The sequence below is a fragment of the Balaenoptera borealis genome, assembly GCF_965194805.1.
Source record: "Balaenoptera borealis genome assembly, chromosome: 21".
Taxonomy (NCBI): Eukaryota; Metazoa; Chordata; class Mammalia; order Artiodactyla; family Balaenopteridae; genus Balaenoptera; species Balaenoptera borealis.
Genome location: NC_138880.1, coordinates 27,969,905 through 27,995,098, shown reverse-complemented (window position 1 = coordinate 27,995,098; position 25,194 = coordinate 27,969,905). Strand labels below are relative to the sequence as shown.

General features: G+C 39.5%; 1 protein-coding gene across 1 annotated transcript in view; it reads left to right on the top strand.

Moving 5' to 3' along the window:
• The window catches only part of CSMD1 (CUB and Sushi multiple domains 1), a 1,790,960-nt gene that overhangs the window by 1,668,424 nt on the left and 97,342 nt on the right, over window positions 1-25,194 (top strand). The window contains exons 45-47 of the mRNA XM_082374695.1: window positions 700-888; window positions 3,533-3,679; window positions 8,389-8,577. Coding sequence (XP_082230821.1) covers window positions 700-888; window positions 3,533-3,679; window positions 8,389-8,577 — 525 coding nt within the window. The remainder of the gene's footprint in view (window positions 1-699; window positions 889-3,532; window positions 3,680-8,388; window positions 8,578-25,194) is intronic.

Here is a 25,194-nt window from a genome sequence, read left to right as displayed (position 1 = left end):
ATCATCGTGTATAATTTCACAATGTTTTTGTAATATTACATTGAAAAGGTGAGGTCTTACACTTTAGTTGAAAACTTGGGATCCTGCGGTTGAGTCCACGAGGCACCTGCCCTAAGTTAAGTGAGGTGTGTGGGCAATTCAGTCATAGACAGTGGATGAGGAGTGAAAGGCATGTATGTATGAACTGTCCCTGTGTCAGGGGTCCCTCCTCCCCTCACCAGTGGCAGATCAGCGGGAGCCAGACCATGGCTTCTCCACCTTCTCCAGGTAAAGAAAACTTTCAGGCTCAGTGCTTCTTCTTCTCAAGTTGACAGCTACCTCAGCTTGGCTGCCCTAGGATTGGGTTGACAGACTTAATCTCTTTGACTCTTGGTCTCCTTAGGGTTAAATAGGATTTATCTATCCATCTATGGCTATCTGTCAATCATCTGTATATCATCTACCAATCTCTTCTATCTCATCTGTATATCAACATATATATATTATACATAATTATGTTTTAAATTATAGGGTGATGTTAAAATGTTGCTTTCCTGTTCTGTTTGTGTCCTGTATTAAATTTGGTCACATCTCAGTAGGATTGCTTTGTTGTTGTTGTTGTTTTCTTTCATGAGCTTGTATAGCCAGGGTTAGAAACTATCCTGTTGAAGTTGGATTCATTTTGTTAAGGAGAACTTTTACTGGTGCGTTGTTCCTTAGCACAATGCCCAGCCAGTGAAGTCCGGACAGCATCTTCTGGGGTCATCCTTAGTCCAGGGTATCCAGGCAACTATTTTAACTCCCAGACGTGCTCGTGGAGCATCAGAGTGGAGCCAAACTACAACATCACCATCTTCGTGGACATTTTCCAAAGTGAAAAGCAGTTTGATGCACTGGAAGTATTTGATGGTAAGTCTCTTTAAACTTTGTTTACATACCAGTGATCTATGCATAATGTAATAAGGATGCCACTATAATGTTTCTGTAACGCAAGAACTTGAATATTTTCTTGAAGTAAATTACATCTCCCCCAAACAGAAAATGAATTATTCTTGGGCTTGTGTGGTCTCAGAGATCAAGCGGTAGGTAAAACATTTCCATGCCGTTCCTAATGTTGCAACTTTTAAACCATTAGGATGCTGGTGACACACCCTGAAAATGTACTGAATTAACTTTAATCATTCTTTAATTCTTTAATGTGGGGCTTTGAAGTAGATGATTTCAAAAGATCTTCCTTTCCCTTCTTCTAAGATTATATTGATTTAGAAGATATTTTAGGAAATTTAAGAGGGCTAAAAGTACTTTAATCAGTCTAAATGATTATTTTACTAGAAATATATAAAAGTAATGGCTCACAGAGATTTCTGGGTCATAAGTGCTATAGGAGTCTTTAATGTACAGTTTTTTTAGATTAGTGAAATAGCTTACTGAACAAATGCTAATACTGTTTTCAACATGAGTCATGCATTTTTGTACAGTTCTAATGAACTTTTAATATAACAATGCTATGCTTAAACGTAGTATGTGGTTGAATTGTCAATTTGAAATGGAACTGATGTTAATAATTTTTCTTTGTACAGAAGCATTATCATAGCCCAGAATATTACACCATGATACAATTACGGCTGTACATAATAAGAGGGTTTTTACATGTTCTGATGGATTTGTCATTGAGTTCAGATAAATAACAATCAATTCAGTGAAGAAAATTACTGTAATTGATTCTCTGTGTGTTTATATGTCTCTTAGTGACTTGATGAATCATAATAGTCAAGTTGCTTCTATGGATAGACACTTGATGAATCAATTTATGTATTTCCAAAGATGAGCTGCTAAATTGGAAATTAAACTCATACTTACATACATAGGAACAGAGAACTGAAGGGTAATATTTTCATTTTCAGACGGTTTTTAAGGGTGCGTTAAAACGGACACATACTACTGAAGACTCTCCTCTTAGCCTTTAGGGTGGGAAGAAGTAATGCATTAGCCAAGTACAAAAATGGGCTTCTTTTGTCAATGAGGAATCGGGGAAACTATCTTAAGGCCAATTAGGTGTCATAAAAAAGTACAGACAAGCAGTTAACCTCAGGGGCTGTGTGTGTGTGTTTGTGTGTGTATATGCTTACATATTCCTATACATGCAGTATATAGTTATATGTATTTACACAATCACTCTAAATGTATGCCTGTTGCTTTGTTTCACCTTGGTTGAATTGAAATTTAGCTGGCAGTGCTTCTACGTCTTATTTCAGGAGCAAAATCATTATCAATAATTTAGGCCTGAAGCATTTACAATGTGGTCTTCCTAAAATATAGACAGATCAAGCCCATTATAAACCATAAGCAAAACAGATAATAGAGATAATATCAAAGCAGTTGCTGTCGAAATTACCAGAGATCTATGACTAGGTGTGTTTCACTGTCAAAGAGTTCTCTCTAAAATGAAAGGTCAGAATTTTATATGAATAATTTTTTAAGCGTTGGCATTTTTGTTGAAGTAAGTGTCATGTTCATTGCATCTGTTTTGTTTTGTTTTTTGAAAGACACTGGCTCTTTTATAGCTCTTGAGTTGACCAAAAAAGAAAAAAAGTTGAATATATTGATTTTAAGCTTTAATAACCCAAGAGTTTATTACTCTCTACGGCTCCAGTAGTGCTTATTCCTCAATTTAAAAACAAAATAGGACTTTAATCATTAGAGAACGCAATTGAGAAAGGTGTCAGAAGAAAGATGGTGGTCTTCACTTGTGAGGAACTTGCTAGTTTCCATCTTGGTAACAGAGACTACACATACACACTCACACACACATACACACTCACAATTTGTATATTGCACACTTTTGAATGTTTACACAATTGCTATCATATTATATTTATCTGCAAACAGATTTCACTTGTTAATATGCTATTTTAAAAATTACCTACACTGATACATGTTTATCTAGTTCATTAATTTTAAATGCTGTGTAGAATTTCTTTGAAAAAACTTTTAATGCCTTTTTAAAACCCCAAACCACAACTTAGGATCTAAATTTTGCCATAAAAATGCTGGAATAAACATTTTGCTGTATAAATAACACTTGTGCACATATGTTGGAGTTTATAAAAAATATAATTAAAACCTTCAATTGTATTGGATATTACCAAATTGCTCTCCAAAGTGATTATACTAACTTATACTTTCACTAGTATCGCATGAAAATGTCCATTCCCTATATCCATTCAATGTTGTAAATACTAATAATAGTAAAAACTACTTTCAGTTTTTAAACTACTCTTGTTTTATAGGTAACTTTTTGTTCGATTTAAGTATTATGTATTAGTAGCATATATGTCTGAACTTATTTTGGTTGGCTATTGTTTCTTTTATTATTATTTTTTAACAGAGAATGTATCTGCTGCTTTATTTATTTGGAATTCTTTGTCTCCTTTGGAACTAAATAGCTGTATATTGTATAGCTAGACTCTAATTTAATCAAAAGTAAAAGTAGTCTGCATTTTGTAGGTGCTAATTCATATCATAACCTTTTTGTTTTTTCTGTTTTATTTAGGCTCTTCTGGTCAAAGTCCTCTGTTAGTGGTCTTGAGTGGAAACCATACTGAACAGTCGAATTTTACAAGCAAGAGTAATCAGTTATATCTCCGCTGGTCCACTGATCATGCAACCAGTAAAAAAGGATTCAAGATTCGTTATTCAGGTTAGTAAGTGAGGTTAAGATTTAATATAAAAGTATTTTTAATACGAAGGATCTGCATTAAATTAAAAAATTACAATAGATAAAGATTTATAGTATAAACCTAATTTCTGAAGATGAATAATTAACTTCAATAGAAATAATATGATGGGAAATTACTCTGAGTGATATCTCTAAACTACATTAGGGAAAATAAACTATCTGTTGATTACTATTAAAATTTTTTGTTGCTAAAATCATAAACCATTGAATTGCATGCCACAGAAAGCAAAGACATTTCCCCCCAAAATAAAGTAATATAATATAAATTAATTTTAAAATATGTTTAAAGGCTAAGGAGACAATCAGGAGGAGATAATCATATTGCATTTAATTTTTTTAAATTTAAATTTATTTATTTATTTGTTTATTTGGCTGCGTTGGGTCTTAGTTGCGGCACTCAGGGATCTTCCTTGTGGCTCGCGGGCTTCTCTAGTTGCGGCACACGGGCTTAGTTGTCCCGCGGCATGTGTGATCTTGGATCTTACTTCCCCCACCAGGGATCAAACCCACGTCCCCTGCATTGGAAGGTGAATTCTTAACCACTGGACCACCAGGGAAGTCCCTGCGTTTAATTGTATGAGTAATAATAACATCTTATTATTAATAGTATGTCTTTTTATTGATTATATATTCGTATGTCTCTTTATCTTTATGCAGACATGGCATATAGATATATACACACACACATATAAACATATACAAAATAAATATGTTTACATATAAATTTCCTTATCAACATTTAAATTATTTTGTTCTTTCCCCATATATTTCAATCACTTTCTGTCAGTAGTTTTTTATATTAATTAAATCAGTTAATACATTTATGAGAGATTAGACCCTGTGTACGTTTGTCAGTGTGACCAGCCTGACACCTAATGTTTATACTGCCCTACAAAAACAGTAGACAGACAATTTAAATTCCTCATAAGCAAATTATCTAACCTTTTCTCAGTGTCTCACTCAACAGTATCCGTGCTAACAATTGAGATATATTTCCCAAGGGAGATGCCCACTCTGTGCATTTCATTGACCAGTGTACCTCCCAGAGGCTGCTTATTCCAATGCCTGTAGTACATCCTCAGTGATGGGAACACCCTGAGGGAGGAACAGCGAAAGGTCTTAGTAGTTTTAAGAATATTTTAGCTCTCTCTGATTGGTAGACGTCATGAAATAGTAAAAAGCATCAGGGTTTTGAAATAGCTCTTGATGTAAGGACAGGAGGCATGAAATTCACTCATGCTTCCTCTATGATGTTTAATAAAATATGCTCAGACTTCTGTTTTCCCGCCTTTGCTCAAAGTAGCCATTCAAAAAGCTTATCAACAAAGAGCTCACAGTTGAAATCGCTTCATTCAAATGGGTATTGAGAGCATTAGGGCAGTGATTGGATTTGTGTTCATCAAATTCCTTGTTCCGAAAAATAAGTACTCAGACCTGTAGAATTGTTTGAATTTATTTCCAATGAGCAAAAGTGGACAGTGCAGGGGAAATAATGGTGAACATAATTTATCTTGTTTTATCTGTGGCAAATTACTTAGTAGCCTGGCGATGTGATTATACTTTGAATTCTGTCTTTCAAGGGATATTTTCATTCATTATAGAACAAGAAGATTCTCTTTGTTAAACAGTGTTGGGAAAGTAGGAAAAAGAGTTTTAGAGAAGGCTATAAGCTGTTGTTCTGTGAATGGACCTATCTATTTATCTCTCTATAGAAATAGATACAGATAGATCTTTGAACAGATTTTCACTTAAAGTTTGATGAGTCAGTGACCTCTGCTAGGAGTTCATCACCAGTAATTTCAGAGCAGTGATTCAGTGAAGATCCCTGAGCTGTAACATTGTGGGCAAGGGAGCTGCAGCCCATAATATAAGCACGTGTTGCGTCACAAACCTTTGTTTGCCTTACACGTGTGAAGCATTGGTCGTCAGGCGTAAGAGCAATGTAATTGATCTACGTGATTAACAAACAAAACAACAACAACAAAAAACAAGTGCTTGTCCATTGAGGTTCAAGTCAATTCAATAAACTGCTGAGTGTTGAGCGAAAAATGGCCCTTAAATGAAGTAAATGAGAGTAAGTGAAATAAGCTTCAGTAATGGAAGAGTCAGAACTACAGACTGGCTGACATACACCCAGAAACCCCAGGATAGCCAACTCTGCCCGCCACCTTCCATCATGATTCCTACTTGACTGTCTCCCTCCTTCACCTGCTTTTCCAAAGCACCACCAGCAGAGTGTAAGGATTGGGCCCTGGTCCTCTTAATTCTTAACGTAGCCAGGAGTCGAACAGGTGGGACCCCGTGTTCTAATCTTCCCCTTTGCTTTTCAGTGCCATGTCTCCCCACTCTGAGCCCCTCTGTATCTTGTTCTAGATGAGTTAGGAAGGAAGGGATATCTTGACAGCCTGATGATAGAAGAAACACAGTCAATAGGAAAGAAAATAATTATTGGACCCTATAGAGTTAGACAGTCATCCTGCAGATTATCTCTCTTAACAGACTGAACTGTGACAAAATCACAGGTGACACCCCAAGAACCATGTGGTCTCACTGCCCCTTCAGGAGCATTTCAGACTTTATCTTGTCTCTAAACCTGGAACAGGGTCTACAGTCGGCTTGGCCTTCCTACTTTTCATCATCATCATCATCCTTATTGTTATTATTATTTTAATTTACTGGCACAATAATTCTGGGTAGTTGGTAGCTGGGGTGCCTGATTATACTCATACCTTCCCTAAACTAAATATTTTGGTTCATTCAAAACTTAAAACATTTAGTCTCCAACAGTTGAACATGGAAAATGGTATGCCAATGGGACAAGAGTTTCGTATAAGAGTTAGTGGATTTTAACTTAATAAAAATGAGTCCATTAAAAAAATGAAACGGTACCTCATCCAGCTGAGACTGTTGTCTGAGGATGCTTCTCACAGGAACATGCTTGACAACCGAGGCCAGACACACAGACATCGCTTCTGGGCAATGCAATGACATGAAGCCTTCAGAAGGTTTCTTCTGAATTTATTTCGAAGGGAAGGTTCAACATTAAGCATTCAGACCTGTGTGTGTGCTTTCTGTATGGGACCCCCACAGGGAAGTGGTACATTTAAAACCTCTCCTTGCAAAAGGAACCCCGGATCTCTAGGACTTCCCAGCTTTCTTTATTTTATTGTTTTATTCATCTGAAGGGAGTTCATATGATTTTATGCTGCGGTGAAACTGGTCTTGTAAGAATAAAATGATTTTCTTTCTCTAAATGTGTAAATAAGATGCAGAGCTTTTTAGCCATTGAAATGTTATATTCTGTGTAGGTAAGACTGTGATTTTCACAAATGCCTGTCTCTAATTTTAAAAAGTCTCCCTACAGATGTGATGATTAAAGCTATTGTAAGATTTTCATTGACCTGAAGTAGTGCATTTTTTTCAAAGATTGTATTCAAATCCCATATGTTAAAAAGAGGCTTAACGTCTACATCATCGTACAATTCTCAAGACCATTTAACAACAACAAGGAAAAAAATTAATGGCCTTGATTGCAAAATGTTATATTCTTCTATTTTCTCCATTTTAATGATACTTTTTTTCTTTTTTTTTGTCAGAAAGTTAGAATTCCACCATCACATTGATTAACAGTTGCAGATAATCTAAACTTCAAACTTAAGAAACTTGACCTTTGGCTCTAGATTTTTCTGGATTTTTAATTAATTTATTTTTTAGACTTTTTTTTTTTAGAAGTTTCAGATCACAGTCAAATTGAGAGGAAGTTACAGAGATTTTCGCTTTACTCCTTGGCTTCCCACATGCACAACCATCTCCATTTTCAACATCCTCACCAGATGGCACATTTGTTAATGAACCTACACTGACACATCGTTATCACCCAAAGTCCGTAGTTCACATTGGGGTTCACTCTTGATGTTGGATGTTCTGTGGGTTTGGACAAGTGTAAAATGACATGTATCCACCATCGTGGATTAATGCAGAATAGTTTAGTTGCTGAAAAATCCTCTGTGCTCTACCATCCTTCCCCCACCAGCCTCTGGAAGCCACTGATCTTTTCACTGTCTCCAGAGTTTTACCTTTCCCAGAATGTCGTAAAATTGGAATCAACAGTCTGTAGCCTTTTCAGGTTGGCTTCTTTCACTCAGTCACATACATTGAAGGTTCTTCCATGTCTCTTCGTGGGTTGATAGATCATTTCTTTCTAGCGCTGAATAAAAAGAAACATTGGGTGGACCACAGTTTGTTTATTTATTCACCTACTGACAGGCATCTTGGTTGCTTCTGAGTTTTGGCAACTCTAAATAATGCTGCTATGAACATCTGTGTGCAAGAGTCTGTGTGGACACAAGTTTTCAACTCCTTTGGGTAAACACAAAGGAGTGTGATTGCTGGGTCATATGATAAGAGTGTGTTTAGTTTTGCAAGAAGCTGCCAAACTGTCCTCCAAAGTGGCTGCGCTATCCCGCATCCCCACCAGCATGAGTAAGAACTTCTTTTGCTCCACATCCTCACCAGCACTTTTGGGTCTGAGGATGCTTTTAGTACAAGTTTCCGTGTTGGTGCTGATTTCCCACTATTTTAACAATAGAGATATTTGATTTATATCTCTTATCAAGGGAAATGCAACATTTATTTATTGGTTTTGTGTATGTGTGTTTGTGTGCCCATAGCACCTTACTGCAGCCTGACCCACACCCTGAAGAATGGTGGTATTTTAAATAGGACTGCAGGAGAAGTTGGAAGTAAAGTGCATTATTTTTGCAAGCCTGGATATCGGATGATTGGCCACAGCAATGCAACCTGTAGACGAAATCCAGTTGGCATGTATCAGTGGGATTCCCTTGCTCCACTCTGCCAGGGTAAGAAATGTGTGTTTTCATCCCCAAACTTGAGTTCAATTTATTGTTCTTATTTTAATCACACTCTGAAACGTACAAGAGCTGTGATTATGGTTAAAAGGTAAGGAAAAAATGAATGTGAGTTCATAAAAGTACAAATTAAACTTTCTGCTGACCGTGCAAACACTTCTGACATTTGCACTCAGCTTGATTTAGCTTTATAGCCTGAATTTGTAGAATGGTTGAACACTCACTAGATGCTGGGTAGAATTATTCTAATACTTATATTTCATTTTGAAACTTAAAAATGTGTTATCCAACTCAGATTCAAAATAATTTCTCTTGACAGTTGTGTTAATTAAATGAAAATCAATTACTAAAGCTCATTTTCCCTTTCCTTAGATTAAAAACTCATACTTTGAGCCACATGCTGCATATTTCATTTTCATTAGGTCACTTAAATGTAGGACTTGTTAAAGTTGATTTCAATATTTCATGCTTTTTTTCATTTTATCTTTCATATGCATAAAAAATCAAATTTTCAAATAAGACATTTTAATTTTAATTGAAGGCTTTGAAGTCATGAAATTTTCAGTTTTCTCTTATCGAGATTTATATGCATAATGAAATATATTGGTCTTTGAAAGCTAATTGCAATTTATGAATGGAACCTCATATTGGTTTCCTTGTTTCTCTTTTTTTCATTAGATATTAGATTTTCTGGTATTGCTCTATGAGACAATAATAGATATTTATCACAGTTATTGTATGTGTCTTTAACCGCAAGAAGTTAATCAGACACCCAGCCTGCATCATCTATGTTGTACCTCCAGATATTCTTCTTTAATGTAAGATAAACATGAAGATCTAATAGGCTTGTTTCATTAGGAATGATGTTTTTTTTTTAAGAAGAGTACTTTTTCTTTCAAAAGAAGAAATGCTTCTCATTTTCTTTAAATGTTCTGTTACTCTCTGCCTATGACATAGAATCCATTGCTCAGAGAGCAGCCCCGTGGGCTGCATGTCCTTGGCACTGTGGACTGAACAAGGAAAATGGCTGAGCCCAGGATTGGCAAGAGTTCCCAAATCTTGGCCTCTAGAGGCTGAGTCCCTAGACAGGGCCCTAAATGGAATCTGCTCTCAGGGTAGAAGCCCAAGAAGATCCTGGAAAGAGACTATCATGTGACAAGACAGACAAATGAGAAATGACAGTCTAGGCAGATGTTAGTTTATCTCCCTGACGTTTGAAGAGTTCTGAACGTTGTTGACTCGATGGAGGGATGGCTTGCTCTTCTGCTGAGTGGTTGAAAAGGAACCAGAGGATGCCTGGGATGTGTCTTGTTGTTAAGTTTCCACTTCCCTCTCCTTTCCCCATTTTCTCGCTCAGCAGAACTATTTGCTGCTGAATTAAATGACTCAGAAATAGAAATAGAGCACTAAAAACCAGATCCTTCTGGAATCTTTGCAGTGTCAGCTGAAGGATTTGATTGAACATGGTCAGTGTATCTCTCCTCTGTGTTGCACGTAACCCCAAAGCAATGCCATCAGGGACGTGGAATGTTAAAATCACGCACCGCGTTCTAGGTGGGAAATTGGAATATAAATGCCCGACGTGATTGTGTTCTCAAATTATAAAATATTTCAGAAGCATCCTCTTCCCACTATAAATCCACAGTCTTCTGCACTTTGTGTTAACCATTCTGATAACTGGGGAGTCAATATGATCTTGGTTTTTGGTTGTTGTTGTTGTTTCATAAACTATGACCTGTAAAACCTGGAGGGCCCTTAAAAATAATCTAGTTTAATTTGCTTATTTTTATGTTTTTTAAACTGAAGCATATAAAAGTTAAATGACTTATTAATAATCATAAAAATGTTGGTCTAGAATCCAGACCTCCTGCCTGCCTCTTCAGCGTTTGAATCAAAATGTGTCTGGCCAAAAGAAATTCTACTTAAAACAAAATTTTGCAGACACCAGTTCTAAGTAATCTATATTTTAGGTGTTTAAATTCATTTACTGTGGAAGAGTTTCTTTAGTCCTCTCTTAGTTCTTTCCAATTTGTGTAAAATAGCATTTTGATTACAATAATGTATAAAATATTTTCATCATATGTGAGGCTGTAGTGTTTAAAAATAAAAAAACATGGTGAAAAATAGGCTTTTTTAAACCATTTAAATTATTTGGTACAGCTACACAAGCATTTTCATCATTTTAAAAATAAATCTTTTAAAATAAATAGTAAAAATATTTACTCCAATAGGTGAAGGCCATTGAGAAAACGTCGTAAAATTTTAAACAGAATAGGCTTATATAACATATATATTGGCAATTTATACCCTAACGGTGTTTTACTTACAATTAAAGAGCCTTAGAGCTGATTGAACTGAATTTAATACAGTTCATAATATAAATGTGTAATTGTTATGGTATTTAATAAAGGGAAACTTGATCTGTTTAGCATTAATCATTCGCTTTCCTTTTGTTACTTATAGAACACAGAAGTTTTCCATAATGTAAATACTCACCTAACTTACAGAAAAACACTGGCCTCCTTCAATATAGTCAGAATGAGCCTTTGTGGATTTTTAATTCCCTCCTTGTACCAACCTTCTAAATTGTATTTAGATTAATTTTTTTTATTTTCAGGTTTTAGATAATTGAAGATAATTTTTTCAAAGTAGTTTTTGGGTCCAAAGAGAGTTAATAGATATAGATGGATGATCACCATCTATGTGGTCCTGAATTGCTGGCAGTTCATAATGGTAGGGTATGAAATTAAAGAGTGGGTGAACTCTTTCTTTAAAATTCTTGGAATTCTGTAAGGGAAAAAGACTTTGCAAAAGCATCATCTAGATGCATACCATCACACTATTCCCCCTCAAGACAGCTCAAACTCTTTTATGATTTTATTTTCTTGCCCAAGATATTATATTCACATTAGATATAAAATTGGACAATGAGAATTTCCCTGTAGCACATTTATAAGGATAAAGATACAAGCTTTACCTCTGAAACCTATAGACCTCAAGCACACTGTTCCAAAAATTAAAGCAGATGTAGGGTCCATGTTTATAGAGAGGGTATACTCTGTACAAGTTTTTGACATTTTGTTTATATATACATGTTCATACAGAGGCAAAGTGACATTAATCATATGTCTGTGTTTGTAGATTACAGTTGTAGTTGTAGGTTTAAAACGTAATGCAAGCATTAAACATGATATAGCTGTTTTCATGATTTTTTTTTCAATTCAAACTTACCTCTGAATTAGGCACTGCAAGTACCAAGACACACTCCCAACTCTTAAAGCTCTGATGGGTCCATTAGGAGAGATGGACTCGTGAATCAGTGACTACAATTCAGTATGACATTAAGCAAGAGAAGATATACACTGAATAGAGATGGAGCAGAAGGTATTTTTTCAGGATGTTTTTCCCATCATGGGACAGCTGAGTTAGGATTTGAAGGGGTAGCACGGATGGAAATGCGGTCGGAGCAGCAAGTAGGCGCCATTGTGGAAGACCTCAACTGAGTTTACGTAGCTTTTACTCTCTGTCCTGTGGTTGACTTCAGTCTATTAAAGGGCAAAAAAGACACAGTCACATCTGCATTTTGGAAATATCTTTTAGTAGTGTGGTAGGTGATTGGACAGGATCCTGTCTAAATTACAGGGGTGCTTTGAAACTTTAGAAATATGCATTGGAGCCATGATGAAGACCTTGATAAATACAGTGAAAATAGGTTTGAAAGAAAACAGGCATTGAAAATATTTAGAAAACAGAACCAACAGGCCCTTGTGATGGAATGTAAAGGGTCAGGAAGAGAGAACAATATGGAATGACAAATAGTGTTCTGGTTTTGATTGCTGGGAGTATTGTGGCACCACTCAGTGAAATTAGGACAAGTGAGAAAAAGCAGGCTAATGAAATCAGTGTTGATGTGCAGCCTTCCATTACCTGTGCTCAGAGAAGATACAGTTTCTAAAAGTATCAGTAAGGAGGCAGTAGTTTAAGTTAGTTCAGGATACTGAGTGCATCCTTATTTGTTTTTCATGAGAGGAGATTTGACGTTGTAGGTTCCATAAGGAGCAAATCAAATGAAAAAAATTGTAATTAAAAAATTATCTGCTGCAATAAATTTCAAACTAAATAGCTCCACCAGAAAGCAAGTAGCATCTGACACCCTTTGAGAGAAGATCACATTGGGTCAACAGCAACTATAAATCCTGCAACCCATCTAATTACTGATGCAATAGTAATGGTGCAATAGTTTGAGACTCTTACCAAAATCAAAGGTCACCATAGTTATTTTAACTATTTTATTTGAAGATAGGGGACTTGAAAACTGGAAATAAACAAATAAATAAATGGACAAATACCCCTTTGTGGCACTGGGAGCCTACTATTTAATATTTATTTAATATATTTATACATTTTATATATTTAATATTGCAATATATTATTTAATATTTCAGTTATCCTTCTGGAGTTGGTATAGTATTTCTCAGTGATTTGAACAGCATTCCTTTTATGCTGACAGAGGAACAAAAACAACTTACACATTTTCTAACTGCACTAGGATGTTAGATTTTTTAAAAAAATAATTGTGCAAAATAATACTTTGAAATGTTTACTAAAAATGCAACACTTGCCTTTTAGTAAATGAGTGAGGTGGAAAGCTGAGAGCTGGGGTCAGGCCCTTTGGGGCCCCCAACACTGGTCATGTGACCACGAATGTGCTGCCCTAGGCCCCAGCAGAACATGTGTCAGGGCAGTGTTTGAATGAAAAAAAAAGTGTAAATTAATGACAGGTATTTGAGAATGATTTTTTTTTCTTTTTCTTATTTATTTATTTATTTATTTATTTATTTTTGGCTGCATTGGGTCTTCGTTGCGGTGCGCGGGCTTCCCATTGCGGTGGCTTCTCTTGTTGCGGAACACGGGCTCTAGGAGCGCGGGCTTCGGTAGTTGTGGCTCACGGGCTCAGTAGTTGTGGCTCGCGGGCTCTAGAGTGCAGGCTCAGTAGTTGTGGCGCAGGGGCTTAATTGCTCCGCGGCATGTGGGATCTTCTCGGACCAGGGCTCGAACCTGTGTCCCCTGCATTGGCAGGCGGATTCTTAACCACTGCGCCACCAGGGAAGTTCTGATTTTTTTTTTTTTCCATTGAAGATGACTTATCTTGTGCCCTAATCTGCTTTATTTTCTCATTTTCATTGACTTTCTGCTGGTGACATCTTAGAAGCACAGAATTTGAGAGAAAAATAGTCACGTGATGGGCAGGGAGTGCTAATCTCCCTAAACCTGGTTCCTGCCATGTAAAACAGGATCTTTGATGCCAAGCTCTGAGAATTGTTGAGAGGGTTCAAGCGCTCAGACAGTCCTGGGCAGGACTCAGCAAATAGGACCCTTCACTGCCCATCACCTGTGAGAAAGAACACACAGCAGGCCAGATGTGTTGTCTCATTTCAGAGACCTTCAGCTTGCTTTTCTCCCTTTCCTTGACCTTTTAAATTACTTCTCTCAGAAAACCTGTACTGGTTTTTATCCTCCTCGATAAAGCCAGGCATACATATCTTTTGCCCTTCAGGCTTCATTTCCTGCCTTCAACCAAGAAACTCTGCCCAGCAGCTGTTTCCCTTATCAATACACTAATCTTATTCATCTTGGAGGGAAGCCAAAATTAGAACTGAAAGTTTCTGTATTATCTCAAAGATCCAGTTAAAGTGGTAACCTTACAGGTCTTGGCTTTCGAGTTTCCCGTGTTACGGAGAGAGCAGTTCCCACGTAGCTCTTTATCTCAGAGCCGTGATTTTCAGAGCACTTGGTGAGTCGGAGCTCTGGCTTGGACTTGATGTTGTGTGTTATTTATGCTTTGCTTGCGTTTTGCAGGCAATGAAGCATAGGGAAAACGATCATTCTCACAAATGACATGATTAAGCCTCTGTTCGTAAAGTCTGAACTTTAAGATGGAAAGATATAGACGCCTACACTCTGCTGATATATGCTAACATTTGCTAATGTAAAGGGTATGGATAGAGCAAGCGATGGGTGGGTGGGTGAGGTGGTTCATGTAGGTCTGCCTTGAACCAGGGACTGAGCTGGGTGTGTGTCTTCTCATCTCTTTAATCCTTGTAGACACTAGTGCTGAAAGGTGACATTACCCAAGAAACACACGACTGAACACCAGAGGTGGGATTTGAACCCATGTCTTTCAGATTCCAAAATCTACATTATTTCTACTATACCATGAGTATTCCCTCTGTGAACATTATTTCTATCCACTGAAAGGGCATATTTCAGAAGAAAATTGTTCTTTTTTTAACTTAAAAAAATAGCAACATTATCAAAAGTTCAGAGGATATGTTTGGTGTTCTGGCATAAAACTTGAGTTATTTTGTAAATCTCAAAATCTTTTACCTATGGGCATAAAATGCATAAGAAGTTATGATTTTTGTCTTGATTTTTTAATACATATTTATTTGCTTCTATGAAATGTTCAAGCTTCTATGTGACCTGATAATAGTGCAGTATTTTTAGAAATTTAAAAATAATGTTTTAAAAATTATTTTAAAAACAAAACAAATCACATGTTATGATATATATGAAAATATGTATGTATATGAATATGTATATATATACATGTGAGAATACATGTCAGCTATATTCTAATATATTAGGCTAGGAATCGACATAGTTCATAAAGCCAAAAATTTGCCAAATCCCACTAAGCATATTGTAAACTGAGGTTTATTCCATTTGCTCTTGATCTTCTTATGGGATTTGAGCTGAGTGATTAGATCTTGGGCATTTCACAGTCAGAATCTCCCAATTCAGGCAAGGATCCCTCCCATTCCCAGTATTTACTGGCGCCATGACCCTGGGCAGGCAACACAATTCACTGAGGTTTAGCTTCTTCTGTGAGCGGGGATAAGAATACTCCCCCACCTGGCATGTTTGAAGGATTAAATGAAACAGTTGACATGAAATCTTTATGCTGGAGCTAGGTACTAACAGGCACCCCTAAAAAAGGAACCTTACAGGATAGAAAAATCATTTCATCAGTGAGTGTCTTCAGGAAGTACTTGTTGACGTGCTTTCAAGCAGGGATTTTACAAATGTCTAGTTTACATCAATAATATTTAAGTAACTGAGCTGGGAATAGATTTCTCTGATTTCTCACAATACTCAAAATGAGACATCAGGGAACTTCCTCTGTAAAGGGCCAGGTAGCAAATATTTTAGTCCTGTGAGTCATAGAAGATCTCTGTCACATATTCTTTATTTAAAAATGTTTCACAATCCTTTTAAAATGTGTAAGGCCATTTTTAGCTGGCATGCTGTACAGAAACCGGCCACAGACTGGTTCTGCCCTGAGGGACCACGGTCTGCTGACCTCTGACCCAAATAACGTGCCTGGATCAGACCATAACACAAGCATAATTCAGCCAATGTCAGTTATCTTCTGTAGTTTGCAAATTATATCTCAAACATTTTACAGAAGACATATAATTCCCTCTATCATGTGCTAAAATCCAGCATGTTTATTCGCAAAATTAAATAATGCATTTTCTCTGTCCATGCTTGGCACACACCGTACATCACAAAACTCATGTTTCCTGTCTGTGTCTGGAAAGTGGTGAATAATAAGAGCAGTAGTGAGTGGAAATGTACACAATGGTGATTTTGTGTAATAGCCGTAGTGATATGAAGCCCTTGACCTTCCTGGGCAAGGAACTGTGCAAAGTATGCAAAGTCCTCATTTTTTCTAAGAGAATCCAGAGTCCTATCGATAAGAGTAGCTAATAGAGATCTATCATGTACAATGCAGTAAAGGAAATCCCTGTGATGTAGCTTTGTGTGCCTAACATAGAGCAATGAGCCCAACACGGAGAACTCAAAACATTTCCAAATGCCATCAGGAGGACCCCGTGTTTCCCTGCTCTTCTGGAGCCTCCAAGGGAAGGGGAAGTGCATTGGCAGAGCAGAGGGAAGAGTCCACACAGAACGTTCCACACCAGCATGCGGAACTTTGAGATGAGGGTTCCTAATCAGTGAACGGCAAAGAGGAGTAAAGATGGTAGGATACCCTGTGTGCGGTTTAAGATACTGACCAACATTACAGAGTAGGTTATGGTCTTTCATTAAAGAGCCACGGCAGCAAGCTCTGCCTGTGAAATTGACAGTTTGAAATGTCAGCCCCTGGCATAGAGAATGTGGCACCGGAGTGAAGAGAACAGGCAGGCCCGGGCGGCTGTGCTGCGGGGCAGGTCCCGGGGGCACACGGGGATGAGATGCAGGGTGCCGAAGCAGCTGGCTTTCTAAAATTCCTCAAGTGAAGGTAGCTGAGAAGTCCAAGAGAAGTCAGCAGTTCACAGGAGGGGCTGATCAGTGCTGGAGAGTCATAGGGTGTGACTTGGCTTGTGAGAACCTTGGCTCCTGACTCTGCAAGTTCTCCCAGTAACCGAATCAACTCCGGGAGGGGACGGCTCAGCAGAGACCCGCACAGGGAGAATCTGTGGTGTGCCCTGAGGCTTGAAGGCAGGCGTGGGGCGTTCACACCGGTGCAAAGGCATCCAGGAGGGCAAAAGCACCCTTCTGCACACGCCGTGTCCCCTGCCTCGGAGTGCTTTGTCTGTATGTGGGTTGCTGATCGCCTTTTAATTGCTCCTCATCAATTCCCCGAGCTCATCTCCTCTGTCTCTGGGGGACTGAGGTGTCCACATCCCGGGTCCTGAGCGCCCTCTAGTGCGTGCTGTGACCTCGCCACTGCCTTTTGTCCTGTGTGTCTGTAGATTGCTTCTCCTGGACCAGTGGTTCTTCAGAGTTCACAAGAACCATCTGGAGTATAGATCCCTCACTTCCAAGTGCCCCCCCAAATCTGACTCAGCGGGTCCCAAGGAGCTGGAATCTGCAATCGTACAAGCACCCCAGGTAAACTTGGTGCAGGTGTCTAAGGAACGCGTGTTAACAATCCCCATTCTTAAAGAGAGGGATTTTGTCTAAATGTGAATCCCAGCATTTTGCACAGTGCCTGCACCATACTTGGCATCGATGTGAACTTACGACTAAGTGCGTACGGCTCCACTCTCTCATCAATTGCCTTCCTCAGTAAGGCTTCTAACATAAATGGTGTTATCGGGAAGAAACACAGCTTGAAATTAGGCCAGTGGTGATGTCATCTTCAACTTTCAGATAGAGTAATAACCGCACTACAGGAACAGCCTCCAGAAGAGCAGCCCCGTGCGCAAGGCACACGGCCTGGAGAGCCCTGTGCTGAGGTGTGTGACACCAGGCAGAGTGCACCGGAGGCGTGTCTGGCTGCTACAGGTGCCAGGCCTGAATTGTGCCCCCCTCAGAGGACATACGTTGGCGTCCTAATCCCCAGGACCTCAAAGTGTGACTGTATTTGGATAAAGGATCTTTACAGAGGTGACCAAGTGAAAGTGAGGTCATTAGGGTGGGCCCCACTCCAGCATGACTGCTGTCATGATAAGAGGGGGAAATTGGGACCCAAAGCGCGGACCTTGTGAAGACACAGGTTGAAGACAGCCGTCTACAAGCCAAGGAGGAAGGAGCAGTCTTCCTCAAGCCCCTCAGAAGGAACTAATCCTGCTGACACCTTGATCTCCAACTTCTGGCCCCCAGAACTGTGTGATCACACATTTCTGTTGTTCAGCCCCCAGGTATGCGGTCTCTGCTGTGGCAGCCCGAATGGACCAGCACGTGTGATCCCTTCTCTGCCCCGTGAAATCCCTCCCCTCCCCTCTCCACCTCAGCAGTGAGAACCTTGGCTCCTGACTCTGCAAGTTCTCCCAGTAACCGAATCAACTCCAGCAGCAGTGTTTGGATCTCGGGGCCAGAAATTTTGCAAATTGTGAAAAAATGGAGAAATTAGTGACAGAAGGTCATGAGATTTTCTTTCTGGACATATATAGGGGAAAACAGAAGTCACAAAATATTTACGTTATTTATTACAGTGAAATTGCCTAGTTTCCTTAGTTCCATCATCATTCTTAACAACCTTTCATTGTTGCATCACGTGTTTATTGCTTGTTTATTTTCTGTGGTTTTTTTTTTTTTTTTTTTAGTAAAATGCAGCCAAAATTTCAGGTCAGCAGTTTTGAGAATTTATTAGACCCACGAAGTTCATTTTGTTAAAAACGTATTTAATGGTCCACACTCTACCAGGCACCTTGCTCTTCTCTGCGGCTCCGTTGTTTCACTCATGAAAGTCGGAGGACGGTGGATTGACGCTGTGCTCACTGCCCCACTAACTTGAGCTGAGCACTGGCAACCGTCTCCGAGGGGTTTTATTGTCCTTATTTTGCAGGCGGCGAAGCTAAGGCTGAAACAGGTTAAGGGAACTGTCCCTGATCAGAGCAGCGTGTGCAATGATTTGGTGAGTTTCCAGAGCAGGATCCTGTCCTGTCATCCCACCTACCAAGTTAGATGAAATATGCCCCAGGATTCCAGATCCCATGAAAACCCGCCATAAACAAAGTGTTCTGGTCCTCTGGCGAGTTCTCATGACACCAGACTGAAGGTGCATTAGGGTCCCATCCCCACCGGAGGGTGATCTCTGTGGGGCAGTGACCAGAGGTAACTGGGTCAGAGCTGACATGTAACACACAGAAGTGTCACTGCTTTCCTTCAGCTTCTGTCCCCAGGGTCTTGCTTTTTATTGAATGGAACTTTGTTTTATTTCTTTGTTCCTAAGAAGTGGCCCTTTTCTTTTTAAATGTTCACACCTGTGCCTTCCTGTGACTGTCCAAAGCAGAGGGGTGGGTGTCAGCTGCTTCCTACAGCCTTGCGGAAGCAATGGATTTGCCCCTAAGGAAACAGTCAAGCGGCAGCATTTGACAAGTCAGAGCCTCTCTTTGTCTTTAGTCATTTGTCTGCCCACGTACTGGGTCCCTTCCTTTCCAGAGCTCTTCTGTTTGCTTCAAATGATTAAGTGTTTTTTGGGGTTTTTTCCTTCCTTGGGCTACGATGTACTAAATATTTTCAAGAGGTTTAGAGCAGCTAAAGATGCTTCTCAGCCAGATCCTGTTTTTCTTCATTTTCCATTTAAGAACTCCCTGTGTTTTTAAGTTGCCCATCTGTCTGAGTTAATGTCTGTACATTCAAGCCATTACTTCCCTCTGTCTGCCCTCGTTTTCAGAAGTGCTCGCCTTTATCCCTCCAGACACATGGGTGGATATTTCTTACGCTAGTAAATGCTCTTTCTAAAGTGTCTGACTTCACACCTGCCCCCATAAAACAAATAAAAACAGTGTGACCTGTTAAGTCCCACGGACCTAGAGGTGATTCCAGCCCTTTACCACCTCTCTTATTATTATTTTCTAACTCAGCCTTCAGCCCAGTATTAATGGTGTATTGGATGCTGGCTGAGCATCACGTGAGATGTTGCTTAGGGTTTGGAAAATCAGAGAAGACAAGGGAAATAAAACAAACAAAAAAAAAGGGTCCAGAAATATCATTAATGCTCAAATTCAACGTGGCCTTTATATTTTCAGATTTATACTTTGAAAATGTATTCTGACCTATTTATTTATCCATCTATTTATTTATTCCCGGTGGTTGGACATTGAAAATAAAAAGATACGAATATACTGAAATACAGCAGATGGCACCTTGGCGACAGTACAGGACAGTAGCTGAGATACCTGCTTTGGCATCAGATACCCTGAGAGATGCCCTCCGACACAGCTGTTTACTAGTTATAAGAACTCGGGCAATTTGCGTGACATTTCTAACGCTCATTTTCCTTAGTTGTCATATCAGTCGGGGTTCTCTAAAGAAGCAGCACCAGTAGGTGCGCGCAGACGTGCACAAGGGGAGGCTTAGTGTAGGAGCTGGTCCCCATGGTTACGGAGCAGAGAAGCCCAGTGACCTGCCATCTGCAGGCTGGAGGCCCAGGCAGCCAACGGTGTGATTCAGTCCAAGTACCAGGGAATCCAGTGGGAGGGGCAGCGGGGAAAGTGCCTGGAGCCCCGATGTAAGAGTGGGACAAGCTGGGCGTCCCCGCCCAAGCAGAGGGAGGGAATTCTGCCTTCCTCTGCCTTCTGGTTGTACTGAGGCCTCAGGATTGGATGACGCCCACCCGAACGGGGGTGGGTGCTCTCCTTCACTCCTCTGAGAAGCAAATGCTAATCTAGTCTGCATACATCCTCACAGACACACCCCAGGAATAATGTTTTACCAGCTCCTAGGCACCCTTTAGCCCAGTAAAGCTGACAAGTAATATTAACCATCACAGTAGTAATAAAAAATAATAATTTACTTATTGGGGTATTTTTGAGATTAAATGAGGTCATACAAGTAAAAGAACTTGTCACAATGGCAGGAACCGTGTATTTGACCAAGGAATGCTGGTGTTCTACTGATAAAGGTGATAATGTTGTTTGCAGGTGCGCGATTTCTCAGTGACTTCATCTGAGCCCACCCCCTCCTGGAGTGGTTGCTTCTCTGACTCTGGTGCTCAGTGCTTTCAGTGTGTTGGGCTCGGCGCTGATTCTCCTGAGCCTGGAACCTGGTGTGGCTCTTTGAGGAGGCACTGGGGCACCGGGCACAGCCAGCGTCGGGCTCCAAGTCCCCCCACTTTTGGCCCAGAACTCCTAATTTCTCTTGATGGTGGCATGAGGGATCTGAGGGATTCACTATGAAATGTTTCCTCTGTATTTGTGATGGAAGGGAAAACATTCCTTCATACTGTTTAGTTTTTAGTTGACCTTAATCTAGAGAGTTGAAGAATGCTTCCCTTTATATTAAATCTGAAGGAAAGTTATTTTTTTTCATAGTGAAAGAGAGCTCGAGTCCTGATAACGTGCCCGATGTTTTGCTGTGTGGCTTATACTGTACATTCTGCCACATTAGCCTGTAAGGAACTTTGATGTTTCTCCTTTTACAGATGAGGAATCAAAGCTCAGCTAAGTTAGGTAAATTTCCAAGTCGTAAACAGACAAATAACAAACTCAGACTCTCCTAGGTTTGAATCCATGTTCTTTCAACTCTCAGCCTTGTTTCCTATAGCGTTTTAAGTTGAGATTGATTTGGAATCATGGCACAAGCTTTCATTCCACATCCACGTGTGCACAGTGGTAATGTTTCCACACCAGTGCTCACCTTTGGGTGATGGGCATGAAGCAAAGACGTGGACCGGGCTACACAGGACGTTTAGATTTGCTTTGTGTCCTGAAAACATGCCTGGAAACCTAACGATGCTCAGCATGGCCTCGAAAGGCTCCCTGGACTTGTTCCCTGAAATAAACGTTCATGGGGGCTGCCATGCTCTCCTTGTGATGATCACATTATGTTACATGATTCCAACATGCTGAAAATGGTGATGAAGTTTTATTTAGAAGGTAGTGGCAGAGATGACTTGTTCTTTGTGATGCAGACATTTTTGAGCCCAGTTTTATCCCCTGTTAAATATTGTTTTAAATGTGAACTTATTTATTCATTTTGTGTATCACCTATATTATTACTAAAAAGAGACTGGTAGTTTCTACAGAACAAGTTGATGGAGATGGGATTAGGTAACTCTTTGCTAATCAAACTCAAAATGCTTGTAAACCATGCTGCACTATTCATGCCTGAAGCAAGTATAACTCATTAGCTGAGGGCGTGCTCTCTTCTGACCCATTAACAAAGACATGCAAGGCTCATTGATTCGATCCAACAGTGTTCCTGGCTTTTGTCCCCTGGGAGGTGCTTATTACAAGACACACTCTTGAGCCATAATATATCCAAATGCCACTTTTACCGAGGTCCTCATTAGGCCGATCATGAAAATGTCACCTTGGGTCTGCTTGAGTGATTAATGGAATGTCTGCTGTTTAAAGATGGCGGCCTAGTAATGACTCAGTTTTACTCATGGGATCTCAGATGGTTCAGAACTGGACCCCAGTACAAGGTTAGACCCATTAACAGCCATGCAAACATTTATCTATGTTTTAAAATGTTTGTTAAAATAATTTTATGTTGACTTTTAAAAATAAAATAATGGACTGCTGAGAGTCGGAGAACATGCTTGCTGCTATACCACGCTTAGATAATACCACACAAATTCAGAAAATTTGTAAGAGGGAGCTAGATCTTCCTTTGTACTTTCACTTGCCATACTCATTTTGTGATGGTTTAGAAATCACGCTGTACAGCAATGTGGAGGGAAGGGAATGGATGATAGGACAGACACGTCTGTCTTGTGTGTGCTGAGGAAGACTTTGGGTAGAATCCTGAACATTTAGAGATAAGGCTGTAGAGATAACGTAGTTCAGCTTCTTCATCTTACACGTGAAAATGCTTAAGCCAAGATGATAACTGTTAAAATATTTGCAGAATTTAATGGACTTCAGAGCTGGAATTCGTGGCCACGAGAACCACTGGTGTCAGTGTTCACACGGACGACTCCAGGTTTGCATCTGCAGGGAGCCTTTCACTATAACACAGATGCTACCTCGGGTTTAATCTCTTACGGAATCTTTTTTATGCTTAAGAAAAGCGTGACTTGGCCAGTTATGCTGAATACCTATGACCATCAGGAAGATAATGACTTTAAATGATCAATTTGCTCTATTAAATATCAACTGTGTAACTATGGTCCTGCTCAAAAGGGGGAAAAACAAAAGTATTTTGTCTGTATATCTCAAGAATATTTTTCTCTATTTATGTTAGAATTAAGTTATTATCAGGAAACTCTTATTTTAGAAAAAAGAATCACTAATAATTAAATCATAAACCATCAAATATTTCCTTATCTTCCTCTCTTCCCCTCCTTTGTGTTTATTTTTGTGGATGTCAGATTGGAAAGGACACGGACCAACATGCCAAGTGACCTGAAATCTAGTTCTGTCTTTTCCAAATTTCACAAAAGGAGTCAATTTAAAAATTCCAATTAAAAGTTGTATTAGCAAGCCAGCTGGTTGTGTTGAAGACTCATGGGCTCTTTTTCAAAGAGAGATGAGAGGCATTTATCTGCCTTTTCAGCTTCACGTTCCACTCACTCCCAGGGGCCCTTCGTGTTGCTTAACTTAGAGTTTAGCTCCATTATATGTAAAATGGGAAATAGTATTGTTTTGCCTTCCCCAAATTATGTAATAATTTTATAATTCAAACTAAATAATTAATAGGAAAGGAAACAAATAGACGATATTATTTGAATTGTTTACTGTAAATAAAACTTTTAAAGTAGAACCTTAACATGTGAGCTCGTGAAGACATTTCTGGGGAGAAATAAATTCCCCAAATGTCTAAGGACACAAATTCTGTTTTCTTTCAATGAGCCTAACTCTATAATGTGCTGATATATTTTAATCTTCCAACAAATTAGCTCCATGGTACATATTTTAATCAATTATGGATTAGTAATAAACAGTGACAAGTCTTTTCACAAGAAAGGTTGAGTGGATGTTAAGAATGTTTTATTCCTTAAACATTGTTAATAGATTATACAACACTTTGTTCAGTTCATGGCCTTAGCCGTGTAGTCTCGTATTGGAGCTGAACATCGGGAGATTCAGAGAGTGCGTTACGGAAGGCTGGCTGCAGTAAATACGAAAAATTCTTCTTGCTCTACCCTTACCAACCCACCCCGCCATCCTTTCCTCTGTGTCCCAGACTCACGGGACCGACGGTCTAACTAAAATACTTATTGTACCTTCTGATCTCAAAAAGACAACTCATTTTTTCCCCTCTAATCTGCTTTCCTGGGGTTTATCCTGTCCCAGAAAATGGGCCCTCAGTCCAGCCAGCTGCTTAATTCACTTCCCTCTCTTGCTTCCACCTGAAGTCCTACCTATAACCACCACGTCCTCTTGAATCTAGCCACTGAGGGTGTGCCGGGCCCATCCACCTCTTTATGTCCTCTTCATGGGGCACACAAGAGGTTTTCCCTGACCACCTCTCAACTCATCCTGGGGACAGTAGTCAGGATGATCTGACCGAAACACAAATGGGCTTGTGTCATTGCCCAGCTCATCCTTTGCAGGACGTCCTGGAGGACCCAGCATGGAGTCCAAACTCTTCACCACTAATAACGTGTTCTCTGACTCCCTCCCAACCATCCTTCCGACCAACCGTTCACTATGCCAGCCTTGCCCACTCCCCAGGATTTCACCTGCACTTTTTTGCCTCACCTGGCTTCATCCTCTAAAGAATGGTGCTAGTCAGGGCCACTGGCCTGAGGGCTGGTGCTTCAATAGGGAGACCTTTCCTGGGCCCTTCTGCCTTAATTTAAATAGCGATCCTTATTTTCCCCTTTGTTTCAGCACCTTGTTCTGAACCTTCGTGACACTAGTTACAGTTTTTACAATATAATTATATATTTGGGAGCTTATTTGTCTCATGACTCCCTCCCTGGTTGACTATAAGGTTCAAGAGGGAAAGGACAAGGTTGGTTTAACCACCATCCTTCACACCATGCACAGCATGGGGCCTGGCACATAGCTGACCATAAAAATCTGTCAAGTGAATAAAGTAACAAATTGTACTTGTTGTTTGATTGGCAGGATGTGCAAAATATCTCTTAGATATGTCCCAAAGCCTCCCAATGAACAATATGAGATTGTTTATGTAGAGCTATTTGCCCAAAGTGAAAATTATCCTAAATGTTCTATGAAGGGACTGATTCTAAAGTCC